The following is a 17,967-nucleotide window of genomic DNA, read 5'->3' on the forward strand; positions in this document are numbered from 1 at the left end:
TTTATACGTTACATCTAACGTGTAAGTTTATTCCATGTTTAAATCCTTCACATCTGTTAACTTACAAGAATCTATATACATTTAATTCGTCCTTTTTACATATCTACGATCAAAACGCTAGCGCGTGTATATTTATTTTAATATTTAGTTTTAAAAATGAGCAAAAATGAAAAAGATCTTAAATATATATCGTTTGAGATGTTAATTACATTTTATTTCTTGGAGAAAAATGTTCGTATTATTTATTGAAACAGAAATTTTATTCAAAAAACTGTAACAGCAGTTCACATATTTTTCAAGAAATTATCACGTAGAACAAGATGATATGATTTGAGGATGTAATTCTTGTTGCTCTTACGATTAATAACGCTATGGAAGAAGAGACGATTACGTAAATCGGGTAATTTAGCGTACCTCTAAATTACGCCACTCTACGATCTTGACTTCCGTCTCCACTCATCTCCGTCTTCCGTCCGCTCGAAGGATTTTCTCAGAATTCGTATTGCGAAACAAAAATAAAAATCTTAGCGACAGCGCTCCCAACGAACATAGCGTCGTGGTAGATCTCCATGCTGAGATCCAGCTCGATTTCCTGCGGTCCCGGAATCGCGCGCGTCAGCACCAGGACCGCCTGTGACGGCGCCGGTCTCCTCAGAGCGAAACAAGATTCCGTGGCGCGCGCGACACCCGGTGGGGCGCGCACATCCACCAACGCCATGGTGAACTGTACCGTCGACTCGGGCTGATGGCTTCCCCTCATAGTGAACAGCTCCAGCTGACCGGTGGACGGGATGGGCAGCATGCTCACGAAAGTGATGTAGTTGTAGGAGAAATGCGAGGGCGACCGAAGGCAAGCCAGGTCGTCCACGCGGCAGTACCTCGAGGAACGTACGCAGCGACTGAAATCGCGAGCGGAAAATTTGTTATTATCGAGTCGATCGAATAACCATCTATATCTGAAATTAACTCGATCGTCAAACGTGAGCCATCGGGCGTGACATATGCCGGGAATTAAAATTAGAGAAAATTGCATCTATTATCTCTCAATCCCAGTCATTACTTTTTTCTCATGGGGTCCGGCTGATACCCCGAGGGACAGTTTATCCGGTTACAACGGAAACTCCCGCGCGTGTTCTGGCACATCTCGTCCGGCTCCCTGCAGACCTGACCGGCCGCGCACTCGTCGACGTCTGTGAACACACGTTTAAGACAATTAAGCACGTTGCAGCACGTGACGGTATCGTGACCGCCAACGACGTCGTGATTGCGCGAGATCGAAGAGATTGCAGGAGCGCGTGTTCGTGCGCCAGTGACCCGAGCTGATGCTCCAGTTCGCCGGCAAACGGGTCAAGTACAAATTGCACCGCCGTTTCAACTGCGGGATAAAGTAGGTAGAACGCGCGTGCTTTGATCGCGACGCTACAATATCGCGACTCACTTAAATAGGCTCGTATGTATAAATAGGCTTTCACTTTCCATCTCTCATATCGATTCGCGCGATAACGTTGATGCACGGGAGCCTTTTCTTCCCAACGCAAAGTATTTTTTTGTATTTTTGTCGTATACAACCGCTTTTCTGACGTATATACGTAGAAGTTATCACCTTGACACGTTCGACCATCGACACCGAGCCTGTATCCTTCGGGACATTTGCACGCGTAGCTTCCCGGCGTATTCTCGCAGATGCCGATGCAGAGATGATTGTCCTTGAATTCCGTACATTCGTCAATGTCGCTGCAAGATCTGTTGTCGGCATTTAGCCTGAATCCAGCTTCGCATCCGCATCTGTAACTGCCCCACACGTTCAGGCACACCTGCTGACAGAGTCCCGGCGTTTGCTGGCACTCGTCGACATCCTGAAGAAATTGCGATTAGGTTTCGAGCTGAGAACATTCTTGGGTATTGTTATCTATGCAAATTGTATACGACGTGACTTACTTGGCAGACCCCGGCGGATCCTCCAGCGTTTTCGAAGCCCTCCGCGCACAGGCACTTGTAGGAACCAATAGTGTTCTCGCAGCGGCTGTTCAGTCCGCAGATGTTGCCACTATAGATGCTACACTCGTCGATGTCAACGCAGTCGTTGTTAGGCCCGGCCGCGTGACCAGGCGGACAGATGCAATGATATCCGCCTTGCCGATTCTCGCAGGTCTGGCCCTTGCCACACTCGTGCGTCCCCTCCTGACATTCATCTACGTCGATGCAGTATTGTCCGGACGCAAGGTCCAAAGTATAACCGGGCCCACAGATCACCCTGGACCCGCACCTGTAAAATTTCTCCGCATATATAATTTGTATCGCTCTGCTTCTATCGATCAACAATTTTACGCGTGTACCTATAGGATCCTAGAGTGTTGACGCACATAGACCTGGCGCAGGGATTCGGCGTTCTCTGGCACTCATCTACGTCCACGCATTTGCCGCTAGAGCCGGGCTCGAAGCCGCGCGGGCAATTTGGCCGAGGACCGGTCGGGGTCATCGACGTCGGCGTCGTCGTCGTCGTCGCGATCGTCGCGATCCTCATCGTCGTTGTTGTCATTGGCGATGTGCGCGGCTGCGGAGTCGGTATACGCGGGACGCGATCGCAGCGGTACGAACCCAGGGTATTCCTGCATTGGTACCCGGACCCGCAGTCGTGTGTGCCCAGAATGCACTCGTCGTCGTCCTCGCAGATCTCCGTCGCGGCATTGAGAGTGTATCCCGTACCACAGGGTAAGAAACGTGTACACGTGTAGCTGCCGATCGTGTTGTCGCATCGCTGCGTCGGCAAGCAGTCGTTCTCCTTCAACGGAAAATGTTAAGATCGATATAGAGAGAAGTTTCTCATTAAGGCAAGATAACGCAAACGTTACGCAATTTAATTTGTCTTCTCTAATTGGACGCACGAGATGTCGCAATATTTGCATTTTTTTTTCCTCAAGATTTATGCCATAAATGTGATACGTTTACGCGAGCGTCGGGTCGTGTCGTCGTCCTTGTCGTTATACCTGCAACTGACATTCGTTGATATCGACGCAGGCCTGCGTGAGATTATCACGCCTGAAACCGGTCTTGCAGGTGCACGTATAGCTTCCTACGGTATTGACGCACTCCTCGTTGCTGCTGCAAGCATCCTCAAGCTCTCTGCATTCGTTGACGTCGACGCAGCCGCGATTCCTCACGAACTTGGTCCCGCGCATACACTTTTGGTTCATCGGTGCCGGCATCGCTGTCGTGGGTGGTTTTCTGGTTACCGGGACGGGCGGTTTCGCACAGCTATAACCACCCGGTTGGTTGTAGCAGAGTTCGTCGCCGCATGTGTCCAATCTTTCCGCACACTCGTCAATGTCTATAATTTCAAGTACTTTGGATAACAAAACTCGAAGATATCTTTCCGTTCGTATTAAAGCGGTCAGTTTTTTTTCTTTTAATTATTATTAAAGTATTAAGACAGTATGACTATCACTATATAAATATACAAAAAAGCGTTATTTTCTTGCAAAACAGATACCTTGGCGTTTAATAAGTTTTCAAATTATATCTCTGATAAAAGCATTGAAAGCAACTAAAATAATGTAGGACCACGTATAAAACATAAACATAATAAAAACGCAAACAATCGTAAATGATATTTGTGACTAATGGTGCACGTCGAAAGCCGATGGGTACAGCATAATTCACCCATGCCTTCGCGAGGAATTTATCGAACATGCGTATCAATTAGTCAACCTGAGCTTGATATCGTTCTGACGAGTTCTGAAAATATGAAAAATATCTGAAATCGTTGTTAACACGGTATTAAAAAATATAAGTTTACGCTACAACTAAAAAAATATATAAAAGAATACGTAGTAGTCAATAATATACAAATATCGTTTATTAGCCCTTGAACTTTCTACATTGTTTTAAAACACACGAGCTTGATTCTTTTTATAATTTAATAATACACATATTTAACGTTTCTTTGTTTTACAAAAAAGCGTCTCATTAATTTTAAAGGACAAACTTTATAAAAATTATTAGATGTACCTGTACATCTGCGTAAATTAGGATGATACCGATAGCCAGAAGGACAAGCTGGTCGTTGGCGTTGACGAGGAGGAGCAGGTCTCTCACACCTGCAAGATATACATATATATCATCGGATATTTTTAATTCATGTTTTATTATATTTACCTTATATATAGAACCCAGAGATATAGAACAACCAACAGATTTTATAACAAAATTTTCGCGCACCTGTATGTACCCGGCAGGTTGGCGCATCTTTCGGAGAATCTCGCGTCACAGCTGTACTGCCCGGTTCGGCACTCATCGATGTCCTCGCATCGTTGAGTGCCCAAGGAATACTGGTATCCGGACGGACAGGAGGGCAGTCTGGTCAAACACTCGAAGCCACCTTCTTTATTCACGCAGTACTGATGCAAGTTGAGCCGACAGTTGTGTAGGCCCTCGGAGCACTCGTCGATGTCCAGGCAGGTGCCGTTGAAGGCACGTCTGTAACCGCGGCTGCAGGGCGTTGTCAACTCGCAAACAAAAGATCCGTTGGTGTTGACGCATCTGTGGATCAACATTCGTGGATACTTGTGAATTTGGAGTATTGAATTGTACGAGAAAGTAACGCTGAAAGAAAAGTATCGATCGTCACTATCGTAATTATTATTAAAAAAAAAAAAAAAACGCGATCTGTGATGTTTCCTACATATAATTTAAGACGCGCACCTATGCGTACTCTGAGGACAATCGTGCCTGCCTAACAAACACTCGTCCACGTCCTGACAGCCCTTCGTCGTCGTGCTAAAATACCACCCAGTGCTGCAAAGGGGCGAACAATCGTAACCTCCTGGCGTATTCGCGCATCTCTCGTGATCTCGACATCCGGGACCGACCGCGCACTCGTCTATGTCCACGCAATAGCCCGTACTCGCGTCTCTCTTGTATCCCAGTCTGCAGGGTTCGGTGGACCAGTAACGATCCGTGTTCTGGAGCATAAAAATACGAGTTAAAGAGACAATTATCTTTTTACGAACAATGCATATACGTATCAATCGTATCGTTCTCGCAAAATCGGCGTAATTTATAACTCGCAAACGTGCTTCCAACCACCTGTACTCTGTTGTAGCGCGAACGAACGAACGGTCTTCTTGTTGTCGCGCTGCTAATCGTCGTCTCGAAGATGCTGGTGGCAGTAGTAGTTCGCGTTCCGCAAACGTAAGAGCCATTCGTATTAATACAATAATGAGTTAGACTGTCGCAGGTATGCAAACCGAGCAAGCATTCGTTGATATCTTCGCAAGGTTCTTCGGCCTTGTTCGCTGATCGAGAATTGTTACGCAGCCGGAAACCGGGTGGACATGTTGGAGAACATCGATAACCGCCCTCCGTGTTTACGCAACGCTCTCCTAAGCTGCAAGTGGCTATTCCTTTGGCACATTCGTCGACATCTGTCATATATAAATTACCGAAACGCAATTATTGACTTTGACAATCGTCTACGGAACAAAATTATTTGATGTAAAAATAAGTAATAATTACCGATGCAGCGGCCAGATTTTCCATCGAAAAGATAACCGTCGTCGCAATCTTCGACTTCGTTCATGACCGACGAAATGCTCGTTCTCTCTAGTTCATATCCTCTGCTAAATCGATCATCGCGTTGATCGCGGTTGGTCTGCTGCGTGGCAGACGCGTTCTTGTTGTTTTCTGGTACGCATCTATTTTTTTTACATATTAAAACAATTCGTTAAAAAATCCTCTTTTGAATTTATATTATTAAAATATAGTAGGATATCGCACCTATAACTACCAATTTCATTAACACAGCGCTCGTGGAGCTCGCAGGAATGCAATTGTTCATTGCACTCGTCGACGTCGATGCACCGTGTTATCCCGGAATCGTTAGAGGGTTTGTATCCCGCGGAACAAGTCATCCGTAGATCTGATCGCACATTCTTTTGATCGGACGGATCCTTGCCGATCGGAGGAAGCGGAAAAGGACTAATCGATGTCTTTTTACACTCGTACGCACCCTCCGTATTAATGCACATCGTGCTGGGATCGGGACAAGGCGTGCTCGACTCGATGCACTCGTCTACGTCTAAAAGAAAATACGCGTATAATCATGGACCATAAGCTGTTTACTTGTGAAAAGAGAAATATAACTATGTATGTGTCAATCAAGTTTCAATCTTTGAAATCTTGACGCTATTAATTCGGCAGTGCATTTGTATAATTTTTATTGTATGTTAATCAATCACGATCGCATACGGGTTATCAAAAACACAAATCGCTTAAGAAATTAACTCATTGTTACTCACATGCATGAAAGATACGGGGATGAAGCGTTGCACGCGGAATCAGATCGCGAATGCGAACTCAAACTTATTCCCAAGGTAATCCATGAATGACGATTTCCAAGATCGTTCGATCTTATACAATGAGGGAAAATAGCGATCGCGAGATACACGTGCATGACTGCATGCATATATTCACCTAGTACGAAGACCGGAAATTTTAATTCAAAACATAATAAAAATTTACTTTGTCGAAAAAGCGACAGCGTTGTTACGTGCGGCATAACAAAGATTTATTAAAAATCTTGGAAACGGAGAACGAAAGCTCACCGACGCAGACACCCAGGCCGATACTGTACGTGAATCCTTTCCCGCATTTCATATCGCACTCGTAAGCACCCTCGGTGTTTCGACATTGCTCGACATCTGCCAGACAGCTGTGTATAGCTTCCGCGCACTCGTCCACGTCTGATTGACAAATAAGCGAGAGAAATACGCCGTATAAAGAGGAAAAATTTCCCGCGGAAAATTCATCGTTTCACCATTATTCGCAAATTAATTTGGCAAACCAATATTACCTTTGCACAACTGTAACGATTTGTCGAACTTGAAGCCCGCGGGGCAGGATTTCGCCCCGGTCATTTCCAGACACGCGTAACTACCCAGCGTGTTCACGCAGAACGGTTTATCAGCGGCACAGGCAGACGATAAGACTGCACACTCGTCGATATCTGAAAAACAAACGCGTAATAATAATTTCGATTTGCCGATCGATGGGGTGGCGTTGACAACTTTATGAAAAGACGCGTTTCTAATAATTAAGTTACCTGCGCATACACCTTTCAGTGACTGCCATTCGTAGCCTGGAGGGCAAGCTTCGTAGGGTGCATTCTTTGCGGACTTCTCTCTCATGCAAATATATGATCCTATGGTGTTCTGACATCCTCCGCCGGGACACACGTTGCGCTCCAGACACTCGTCCACGTCTGATCGATGAATCGGCCCGCGAAAAGTGGCGATCATATGCGAAATCGAACGCTCGATCGCAGAAACAAGCAGCACAGCGCGATTGAACAAAAATTAATATCTCGCAGAATAATAAAAAATAAAAAAAAAATGAAAAAGAAGATACGAACTCGATCGCAATTCGCACAATTTAAGCGAGACAAGGCCACAGCGAATATAGCGATAAAATCGACGCGATATTACAGAAAGGACGAGTACACGTTACATGTTAGTTATATTAAGTAAACGAGAACGAGGATGTGGTTCTGTTATCGCGTTGAAAAATAACAAAACGTTGAAAACGTGTTATTTCCTTACCTGCACACGTTAGCGTTACATTTTCTTGAATTATACGTACCGTCGCACACCTGATTGGTGACGTTATAACGATAGCCCGACGGACACAACGGCAACGATTCGTTATCCTTGTCTTTGTCCGGCATTTTTTTAGTCCTCGATGACCTCGCTATGCACGAACGTGCGTCTTTGGCCAAGTCGTATCCTGGATTACAGCTGCATATGACAGCCACCCCGTTGTCGGTGCAGCGATGCTGGCAAGGATGAGTCGGCTTGCATCTAAAAACGGAGATTTTGATTATTAATATTTTTATTGTCAACAATAAACACGCTTCTAAGATGATAAAACTGACTTTTCATTCGCAATGCACGCGATATATGCGTTACTAATAATTAACTGGAATGACAACGTCATTAACTGGAATAATGACGTCACAAATACATTCTGCCGTGCAATAAAAATATCTATATTAAGGATCTATGTCTATATTATTCATACCTGTCGATCGGTTGATCCTGCTTGCAAGTCTTTCCGTCCTCCAACAAAGTGAAGCCGGCGCGGCATTCGCAGCGATACGAGCCCGGTGTCGGTACGCAAATGTCAGAGCAGAGCAAGTCTTTCATGAGTTGACAGATATCGTCCAGCTCTGTGAATTAGAACGCTGGCGCTGTGATTTAAAGTCGCACTTGTATGAAGGCTATAAAAAAAAGGAGAAGTTGCGACTGCGCCGATATTCTCCCTCGGATGCTATGCGCTTAAGGAACGTGCGACGAGCAATTCGACATTTATTTACAGAGCGATTTTATTCATGCAGATAGATTTTTATTTATCATTTGTAATAACAGAGAAAGAGAGAGAGAGAGAGAGAGCCAGAGAAAAACCCTGCAGCAAACTGCACCATGTAACATGTAACGTATGTACAGGGACACGTGTGATGTTAGTCAGTATAACACATGTGTCGAGTTATATTGCATTTATATTGTTGAGTTTGAGTAGGAAATTACAAGTTACAACTAACCCGTACGTTACATGTTACATGGCGTTTGCTGGAAAGATTCCATAAAGTAAATTAGTTTTTATGATGTACGTTAAATTGTACGTTACCTGGAGTTGGTACCGAATATGACGTGGATTCCGGCGATGTAGAGGACGGATCACTTGACGATGTAGAGAACGGATTATTCGACGACGTAGAGGACGGATCATCCGACGACGTAGAAGACGGATCATCCGACGATGTAGACAAAGATGGAGATGAAGAAGACGGCGATGACGGCGATGACGGCGATGACGGCGACGACGGCGACGGCGATAACGAGGACGATAGGGATAGCGTTGACGACGGCGACGAGGACGGGGAATACGAGGACGATGACGAGGAATCTAGATCGGTTTCGGTCGAGCTCTCGCTCGACATTTCACTCGTAAGATCCGTCGTGGAGCTCGGCGCCACTTCGTGACAGCATTCCAAGAACGCGGGATCCCAAGGAATGCCAAACGAGAAGCTTTTGAAGGAGCATCCTTGACCCATAGACCCCGCGAGAATACCTGATAATACATTGATACCACGCTCGCGTCAGGGATAATCGATAGAAACGAGTTTATTCGAGTATTTTTCCTTGAAGAGGAAGCTCGTTATTAAATATTAGCGATCGCGGCGACCGCGAAATTCGTAATAGATATAAATTGAGTGAAAGCTACCTAGCTTGCAGCCCTCGCAACAGTCGCGATGGTAATCGCCGCGGCCGGGCGTCTTCGGCGACCTTTGCGACGTCGCGCTCGTCACGCAAGCCAGACCTTGACGAGCGTCGGCTTTTCCCTTTTCGCATTGCAGCTCGTGGTAAGCCCGAACGCAACAGATATCCACAGCCTCCAGGCAGAGGCCCTGCTCCACCCTCGGCACTCCGGTCACGGGTCCGATGAACTTCTCGCACCTAAGACCTTCCCGAGCCCAAGAGGTGCCATAGCCGCAGCATTTCTCGAACTGAGCCTCCATTCTTCCCTCGACGGCAAGCGCTATTTCGAGCGATAAAAAATAACCGAGGCGTGCAAATTTACTCGGAAGAGCAAACGCGGTTGTTACTTACACCGCCATGTTTTCGGTATTATAATTCAATGGCATTATATATTCAGACATTTCTATACATTTCAATTCAATTTTTAATGTTTATATAGAAATTTGAAATTTACTATTCTTACTTGTGAATAATAAACTAAATCGGAAATATAAATATATACGCGCGTGGTTTCTCGAAACTACTTTAAATGTCTTGCATTCATATCTTTGCATGTCGTAAATTAACTCTGGAAAAACGAAACAATAAGTGTATCTAGGTCAAACGCTCTGTTTAATTTTTGTCAAACTTTATCACTTTCCTAATCCTTTCGTCGTTCTCTTAAAAATTCTGTAAACCTTTTATTTGCATTATTACGAAATTCTAACGGAGGATACGACAGTGCCTGATGACAAAAGCAGAGTAGAATCCTGTTTTCACCATAAAAAAAAGTCCATACAAAATTATAAGGAGATTCGTGGATATCTGTCGAGGAAATGTGTGTGTGAGAGGAACTAGCGTAGGAAAAAAATGCGCTTTGCAAATTGATAAGAGCGAAAAGCGTCAAAACCTCGTTTCTCTTAGACATCGTGTGTTTTCTCACTGATAGATGCGAGTCGCGAATTTTATCTGTAAAATATATATCAATCTAGCGCGCAAACAGTTTCTGCGAAGAGCTTAGAGATCCTCCAATAGCGCTTTCGCGATCTCAATTGTTCCTCAATGCGTCCGATCTACATATAATGCGAAAATTAATTTATATCAATCGACGCGCGGGGTGCACGAAATCGCCATGGGCGTCGGGCGCCCATTTATTTTTTTCGATAATGTATAAAACGCGCCGAGGATCGTAAAGGCTAGTCTGGAGTTAAATGAATTTTATATGAGCTACAAGAGCATAAAAGATTATTATACAAATCTTTTATTTATTCTTTCCTTGAAAGAACGCAATGGTACAACATGACGTGTAAACGTCAAGTTGCGACTGAATGTTTCGTGTCGTGTATATTTGTATATGTACAAAAAAACTCGCAAGGTAGTACTCTTCCGAAGAAAAATTTTGCCTGCGCCCATGTCGCCCACTTAAATACAATTATTGATATCTTTAGAATATTAGCGGTTGAACTTCACTTCGTGGAACTGCCTCGAAGTTTTGAAATATCGAACGCAATTCATATATAGTATTCCGCGTGCGCAAATAAGCCTAGGTCAATGGAGAACTAACTAATAGGATGATTTGCTTAACGTCTGTATACACATTGAGCATCGTTGTGACGCAATGAAATTTAGCTTATCGCAAATATCCAGCGACTCGATAATTTTATCCAGGAAAACCGGGTACGTAATTAAATTTAAAACAATTTTTAGAAAAGTTTCTTTACTGTTGAATTTATATATTATAGTATCAAATATTCAATTTGAGTCATTTTTAACCATTCCTGTAGGTCGCCACTGTTCGTACTCAATATACGTTGTTAATTTAACTAAAATAATGTTAATTTAACTAAACCAATGGAGAGTTAAAATAATACTGTTTTATGTTAAAATAATTTCGACAAACATGATAGTTAAAAATAACAAAATGTTATTTAATTCAAGATACTGGGTTAAATTTTATTCTTTAATATTTAACAGTGTTCTGTGTGACACACATTAATAATTTCCATATAAATACTCTAAAAGTTGGAGTTTGTTATGTCAATTCAAAGTCTCACAGTTTTCACGTAAAAGTCTATATTATATACTACGTTAAAAACGAGGACTGTTAGAAAAAAATCGAGGAATTAAATAAGCTAGAAACTATATACATATAGTGCATCTCTTCTGATATCTCGGGTGAAATCCTCGCGCGATAATCAATACTTTTTTTAATAGACTTAAATAACTTTGGACCAATCAATTCTAGTAATTCGATCGTTATTCGGGCTACGAACGATACCTCGTTTGTGCAGGACCAGCTGCTCCAGGTGGACCATCAGGAGAAGGATAATAAAAGACGCAGCGAGATCGACGTAATGTGCCATCTTGCCTCATCGATCGAACACCGCGATTATTATACCTCAAACGATTTTTCGCGAAGAAACTGTCAATTCGACCTCTCGGTTCTTTTTTATCACTTTTTCTTTTAATCTTTTCGAGAAAAAACGTGCGAGCAACCGTCCCGAGGAAGTTTCATCCGGATGTGCCGCGGACGAGCGCTCAACTTGCATTGAAGCATTTGGTACGCCGGCACTTCGGTTTTGTCATCAGCACCTTTGTACATCTCCCTCGCAGGTCCCGGGCCTCTCCTTCTACCCTTCGTCCTCATCCTCCCTCCTTCCACGCGCAACACACTGTTGCGTAGTACAAGTCCGCCGTCTTTCTCTCTCACTCTCTCTCTTTTTCTCTCCTTCTCATTATAGATATGAGAATACGCGTGATACGCGCTCGCAGACTCCGTGTGTGATTAATAGCGCGATTCGAGCAGAAACGGAGGCAGACAAGCGTGATTATCTTCAAAATCGTCGCCGACATCATCGTTCGCGCTTTGATAGGAATAATTGGGAAGCTCCGAGTGTGTGTGTGTGTCAAAGGCTTTATTAAAAAAATAAGTACAGTTTGAAATGTGTAATTGTTATGCTAAAAGATACTAACAACCAATTCGTATTTCAAATTATATTTTTTCTTTATCGGAAAAATATGTACTTTCATATAGGCAATCGCAGCTTGTTCTTCGAGTTCTTCGCCGTCCTCGTGACTTCTTCTGCTCCAGGCCGCGGCACAAAGCAGCTTTTTTTGCCGATGAGGCTTCCTCAACAGTCAACAGTGGCCCCCTTGTCGCGCGAAATTTCGTACCACCCATCGGGCGCATGTTGCCTCCAAATCTCTCAACAAGGGGAAATTTATAATCTACACAAATCATTTCTAAATGATGACACTATTTGTATGCTATTAACGAGAAATCTGTATAAGATTTTATCCAACTCCGTCCTCTTTAAATACCAAGAAATTTTATCAAATTCTATATTTATGTTAGCGATTTTATTTCAAAGACATTGACTTATAAATTTATATTAATCAATCGTCCCTATCGTCGATAAATAATATTAAGATGCCCCTTCAGTTTATGTAGATCTGCGTTCTTAACCGGGACGCAGAGTATCGCTTATCGCCCGCCATCGTTTGTCGTCGCAGCGACATTGACGCTGACAGACGCTATAACACCCTGGTTCACATGAGTCGCGCATTGTGAAAAAATCCCGCGGCTTTCAGAAGCCGCTATATAGCAGCACACGCTCCGCATCATCCTCGAGGTTCGCCGTTAACGGCTTACGCAACCTTCGGATCTAAAGTGGTTGCTTTTTTGCCGCGGCCGGCTCTGCATGTGCTCGGTCTGCTGGTAATAGGGCCAGGGCGAACGAGGCGACGACGCCGCGTGATTACGCGTGTCGATGTAAAAAGCAGAGAATTTGACAATCCGCTGGGAAAAAAAGGAGATGCGGTTAACGCGTCTTCATAGGGGCCCCGAGGATAAGTTTATTTGGTCGGCCGCTTCCTGTTCCGCGTTTCGACCGGCGACAGCTATATGCGATCGCGGCTCCCACGAACCCAAATTACCCATCAACGGCGATTCGGGCGATTGTCAATTCCCCCCTGAAGAAAAATTAAAAAATTTTACGGCGTTTTTCCTTAGTTTGATTGTAAAAAATTTTAATTCCGCACAGACTACGATATACTGATCTTTGAAATTCCGACGTGACGGCAAAATTGTCCCAAGGCTGTCTAATTATATCAAATTATCATCGTGAAATAAATTGCGGCAGCTAAATAACGTTCGCGACAGATGTGAAATATCGTATACATACATGCGTATCTATATATCTACGAGACTAATGAATAATATAAAAACTCAAACTTTGTATATCAACATCGAATGCAACTTTATTCGATTGATCTGTTGCATGATTGCGTAACACGAGCACGTCGCCCGACGACGTGAATAAGATTTACACTTGATTCTCGTGTTCTCCCATCTCGTCCTCGCTGACACGTTTCTTTATTCTTCGTAAGGCAAAAAAAAATAGAGAGCAGTTTTCACACAGTCGAATTCGGATAGTATCTCCGTGAAAGAATGCACGACGAAAAATTTATTACAACTCGCCGCTGCCCAAAAGAGTCGGCCAACTATTTTTTTTCTCACATAAGACGCAACGAATCGAGTCAATAGGTATTAATGAATATAATACGCATAAACACACAGGTGTCTAATGGTAAAATACGAATCTTATTGGTCTTATTATTTCTATAATTTTGACAATCGTTTCTTTTCTCACACATGTTAGCGGTAACGCGTATTAATCTAATAAATACTGACAGAACCGTATCCGAATAATAAAACAACACGAGAATATATATATCCTTAATTAAAAAATATCGCTGTTGTACTTTATTCTAAAATTAGACAATTACAGCTTATCTTATCAAATCGACTACGAGCGCTTTCTATTCGAGATGTAGTAACTTGTTTCTTCCTATGCTTCGAAGAATGCAGAGTAACCAACGGGATTCGGTTTATTGATGCGAATGTGTAACCGACAACTTGTGTCTTATTCTCTCTCTCTCTCTCTCTCTACTGACGATTATAGAAGATGTAAGAGTATCGTCGCGACTTTGCATGTTGATTTCACCTTTGCCATATAATATTCGATAATCTCGCAAAGTGAAATCATCGTTAGAAGTACGTAGTGTATCAAATGTGACAAATGTTCGCGAAACACTTACTTTATATGAGTAAATCGTGACACGAAGTGTGGAAGAACGTGAACGAGGTGTGACCAGATGAAGTATTTTTCTTTTTTGAGTGTGACAAGTTCGTGATATCGTCAACTTAAACTTGAGAATTCTTCGAATAATTGTAACCCAACTAACGCTAATCAAAATGGATTTCGATACAGAGCACATTGTCATTTATCCGTGAGTAATAAAATACACAATTTTACATTGCAATTTTTTATCGAAAATTGTACATAATTCCTTGAGCGCAACATATTTCTGTATCGCTAAAATATCGGTTCGCAAAATTCAGACTAAAGTATTAAGATAACAAAACAATAGCTCTGTTACATAGTCGCACAAGTAAAAGTTTTTTAATAATACATGAATATACAATATCTATGTGTTTCCGTTTATTGGAGACAACGTTGCAAGTATCGTAACATGAGTAACCAAAAATCATGCTATGTCATAATCATATGTCATGTGTACGAATAGTGTAAATTTTTATGTAACTTATAAACGGGGCACTACAAGTATTTCTCATTATATACATATTAATATAAAATTATATAAAAAAAAAGTCAAATAAAATAAAAATACAGTTAGTTACAGTCTGCACCTACAGTGATATAAAATGAATAAATTATTATCACGAATTATTAATACAGTTTTTTATCACTACTTCCCGGAGTAGTGATAAAACATCCACAGTAGACAATATGCGTCAATGTAAAATTAATCGAATCTTTATTCTACACGTTTTATTCAATAGTAGACAATTGTGTAAAAGTTCGCGTATTTGATATACGGAGAGGAAATAAAGTTGTCACTCTCAAAAATTCTATCTAAAACACCTCGTTCTGGAAGTCATATCTAAAGAATAATTTTCATCGGGAGAAAGCAAATGGAACTCCCCACCTAGTGCCTCGTTCTATTTTATCCTAACTTATCGATAAAATCCGCGACATTAGAGACCAAGCGGACAATTTTTCTGTCGTATATTTTAAGGGAACGACGACTAGGCCATATGAATATAACTGAGGAATTCGTATTACGTTCCGATACAGGTTTAGTGCAATGGTGAAACCTAGCTAATTCAATATCCAGACCCTTTCCTTTCAAACCACTTTCAATATATCTTAACAAATGCTGTGTTTTTATACATAGGTTCTCAATCAAAAGGGTCTAGATCTCCCATAAATTCTGCTTCTCTATATTCATGTATTCAGAAAAAATGTGTCCTGAGATTTATTCATATGGCATAATATTTTTAGTCCGCTAAACTATCTGCTCTTGATTGATTCGGTGCACACAATTTCATTCATTTTTCTTTCTCTTTTTTTTTCACGGTATTCGTGGAGCGTGACGTTACGGGAAATCAGACTCTGACTCTATTCAGGTTCTTCTCCCTCTGAAACATTCACAATAAAATAGACCCAGAGGGTCTATTTGTATAAAATCATACAATAACGCGTATCATAGACAAACGCGTTCATTTTAAAGTTTGTTTCAACGCTTACCGTCACCATCGTCCACCAACAGATCATCCTCTTCATTGACACCGTCATCCTCGTCATTCACAGCCTCGTCCTCGTCATCGTCTTCATCGACATCGTCCTCGACTACCACTATGCTGTCATCGCCTTCCTCTCCTTCTCCTCCTTCGTCACCGTCATCCGCGCCATCCTCCTCTTCCTCCTCTTCTTCGCTTTCGCATTCTTCGCCGTCACCCTCAATGCCATTTTCAACATCTATATCTGGAGCCAGGTAATACTAAAACCCATCAAATTATAATAAATAACATAATTAATGCACGTCCAAACTTTCCGACATCGACATATATCCACATTTAAATACGTTTCTAAAGCGAAGCGTTTACCTGCAATGGATTAGGCCACATATCATCTTTAATTAGTTCAGCTATCTCGTCTGAGCTTGGATCGCCATGATCCGTGAACCAATCGAAAAATGACCTGTGTTTGAGTGGCCTTTTGCGTCCTTTCAGCGGCGTTTTGGTTTTCGCTTTCTTCGTTAAATCCGCACCCTCTTTCCAACGAATAGACGTACTTTGAGATGCTGGATCTCCTGCAAAACAGCAGGAGATTCATCGCAACTACGACACTCGATCAAATTACATCGCGTCGCACAGTTTTTAAGATAATTGGGGGGTAACCGTGGTTCGCTACGTATTATCGAGTTAATAACGAGTGCTGACGGAAAATGCGCTCACCAGAAGATCCTAGATGAAATTCCTTAGTTAAAACGTCATTTTCAAAATATGGATTCTCGTCAAAGTAAAAATTAATCCTATAGCCAGATTTGATATCTTCGAATTCTTCAACTTCTAATTTGTTTAGGAATCTTAGGGCGTCTTCCTCGTCTTCCTCCAATATTTCTGCTATTTCTTTGTTGTTTACAAACTAAACTTCACATAAGGAAGAATATTAACATAAATCAACTCTCGATACAAATAATGGTTGTTAATAAAATAACAATCATCAACGCTATCTCATCGTTCGAAACAATCCACGCAAGAGTCAAAAGTTTGTGCCAAGCGACTCCAATTCAGAAAGATCCCTACACGTTTGGCGTTACCGACTTGTGCATGAAAATCTCGAAAGATCGACGCGTCGTCGCGCGTTTCCGCGAGCCGACAACGGCGTGGCGCAAATTCTCCGAAAGCGTGGCGTTACACGCCGGTCATCGATATAAAAAAAAAAAAATTAACATTTAATCGTAAAACGCGGAATCGTCTAGGATCGTCTATACACACGCTTACGCACGTACACAAGTAGGCAAGATGGCGGCGGTCGCCGGCGCGGCGGACGCCGGCACCGTCGGGGCACGGGGCATCGAGAAACGTCAATCAAAACGGCGCGCGGCCGCGCGTCGATCTCACGCCGTCGGCACGCGGAACGCGGAACGCGGCGTCGGCCTGAAAAAGGATACAGCGGTGACCCAGAAGTTGGGTATCCTCTTGATGATGTCGTTACGCTTCTGAAAGTAGGGCTTGCGCAGCTTGTTATACTTCTTCTCGACCTCGAGAATCTCGTCGCTGGCCTTCTCGTTCAGGCCATCGATTTGATTCTGACAGCCGTCGATCTCCTCGAGGGTCTTCTGTATCTCGACGTCGTAATCACGGGCGTCCCCCTCGCCCGAGCCCGGATCCTCCAGCTCCTTGGCCTTCTTGCTCGACGACGACATGATAATCTTGAACCGTCTTAAACGCGCGCTCTCTCGCCACCACTACCACACGCTACACGCACACGCCGCACTCTGTTTATTTCCCGTACGCGGTACGCGTTCCGCTCCCGTCCCGAACTCCCGTCCGGCGTCCACCGTCCACTCCCGTCACGCCACTCACGCCGAACGCCGATGTCGCCGATGCCGCGGAGTGCGCGCTGCGCGCGGCTGCGCCAGCGCCACTTGCGCCAGCCGCCAGGGTGCGCGGCGCGCAAGCGACTGCGGCCATGAACCGCGAATCGTCTAGATAGGCCAATGTATATTCCCCTATATATTCCGTTAAGTCCGTATCGCACCAATGAAATTAAATCGTGGAAAATTATGCCCGATCTACAATAGC

The 17,967-nt window shown here is 43.2% G+C and overlaps 2 protein-coding genes across 5 annotated transcripts; both read right to left on the reverse strand.

The window, feature by feature from the left end:
* Nucleotides 1–8: 8 nt before the first annotated feature.
* LOC143906866 (uncharacterized) lies at nt 9–11,821 on the reverse strand. 2 transcript variants are annotated; one of them, XM_077423193.1, is made up of 20 exons: nt 11,569–11,821; nt 9,277–9,591; nt 8,680–9,123; nt 8,074–8,221; nt 7,636–7,853; nt 7,100–7,258; nt 6,851–7,003; nt 6,603–6,740; nt 5,776–6,076; nt 5,515–5,693; nt 5,086–5,423; nt 4,702–4,961; nt 4,219–4,602; nt 4,009–4,097; nt 2,988–3,328; nt 2,337–2,782; nt 1,939–2,266; nt 1,604–1,856; nt 1,061–1,190; nt 9–899 (listed from the first exon to the last, which is right to left on the reverse strand). In XM_077423193.1, exons 1-20 carry the CDS (start codon nt 11,651–11,653, stop codon nt 491–493), a joined length of 5,118 nt encoding a protein of 1,705 aa, XP_077279319.1. In that variant the 5' UTR covers nt 11,654–11,821; the 3' UTR covers nt 9–490. The 2 variants fall into 2 exon arrangements, with proteins under 2 accessions (XP_077279319.1, XP_077279321.1); XM_077423195.1 differs by having other exon boundaries at nt 4,219–4,539; nt 11,569–11,819.
* A 2,051-nt stretch (nt 11,822–13,872) lies between these two features.
* Nucleotides 13,873–17,778, reverse strand: Set (NAP domain-containing protein SET). 3 transcript variants are annotated; one of them, XM_077423215.1, is made up of 5 exons: nt 17,334–17,778; nt 16,615–16,804; nt 16,264–16,469; nt 15,905–16,157; nt 13,873–15,829 (listed from the first exon to the last, which is right to left on the reverse strand). In XM_077423215.1, the coding sequence occupies exons 1-5, from the start codon at nt 17,586–17,588 to the stop codon at nt 15,780–15,782; spliced, it is 954 nt and encodes a 317-aa protein (XP_077279341.1). In that variant the 5' UTR covers nt 17,589–17,778; the 3' UTR covers nt 13,873–15,779. The 3 variants fall into 3 exon arrangements, with proteins under 3 accessions (XP_077279341.1, XP_077279342.1, XP_077279343.1); XM_077423216.1 differs by having other exon boundaries at nt 16,264–16,460; nt 17,334–17,776; XM_077423217.1 differs by having other exon boundaries at nt 13,873–15,795; nt 17,334–17,775.
* Nucleotides 17,779–17,967: the final 189 nt, after the last annotated feature.

The sequence above is a fragment of the Temnothorax americanus genome, unplaced genomic scaffold (genome assembly GCF_048541705.1).
Source record: "Temnothorax americanus isolate GAGA-0224 unplaced genomic scaffold, ASM4854170v1 Scaffold77, whole genome shotgun sequence".
In the NCBI taxonomy this organism is placed as follows: domain Eukaryota; kingdom Metazoa; phylum Arthropoda; class Insecta; order Hymenoptera; family Formicidae; genus Temnothorax; species Temnothorax americanus.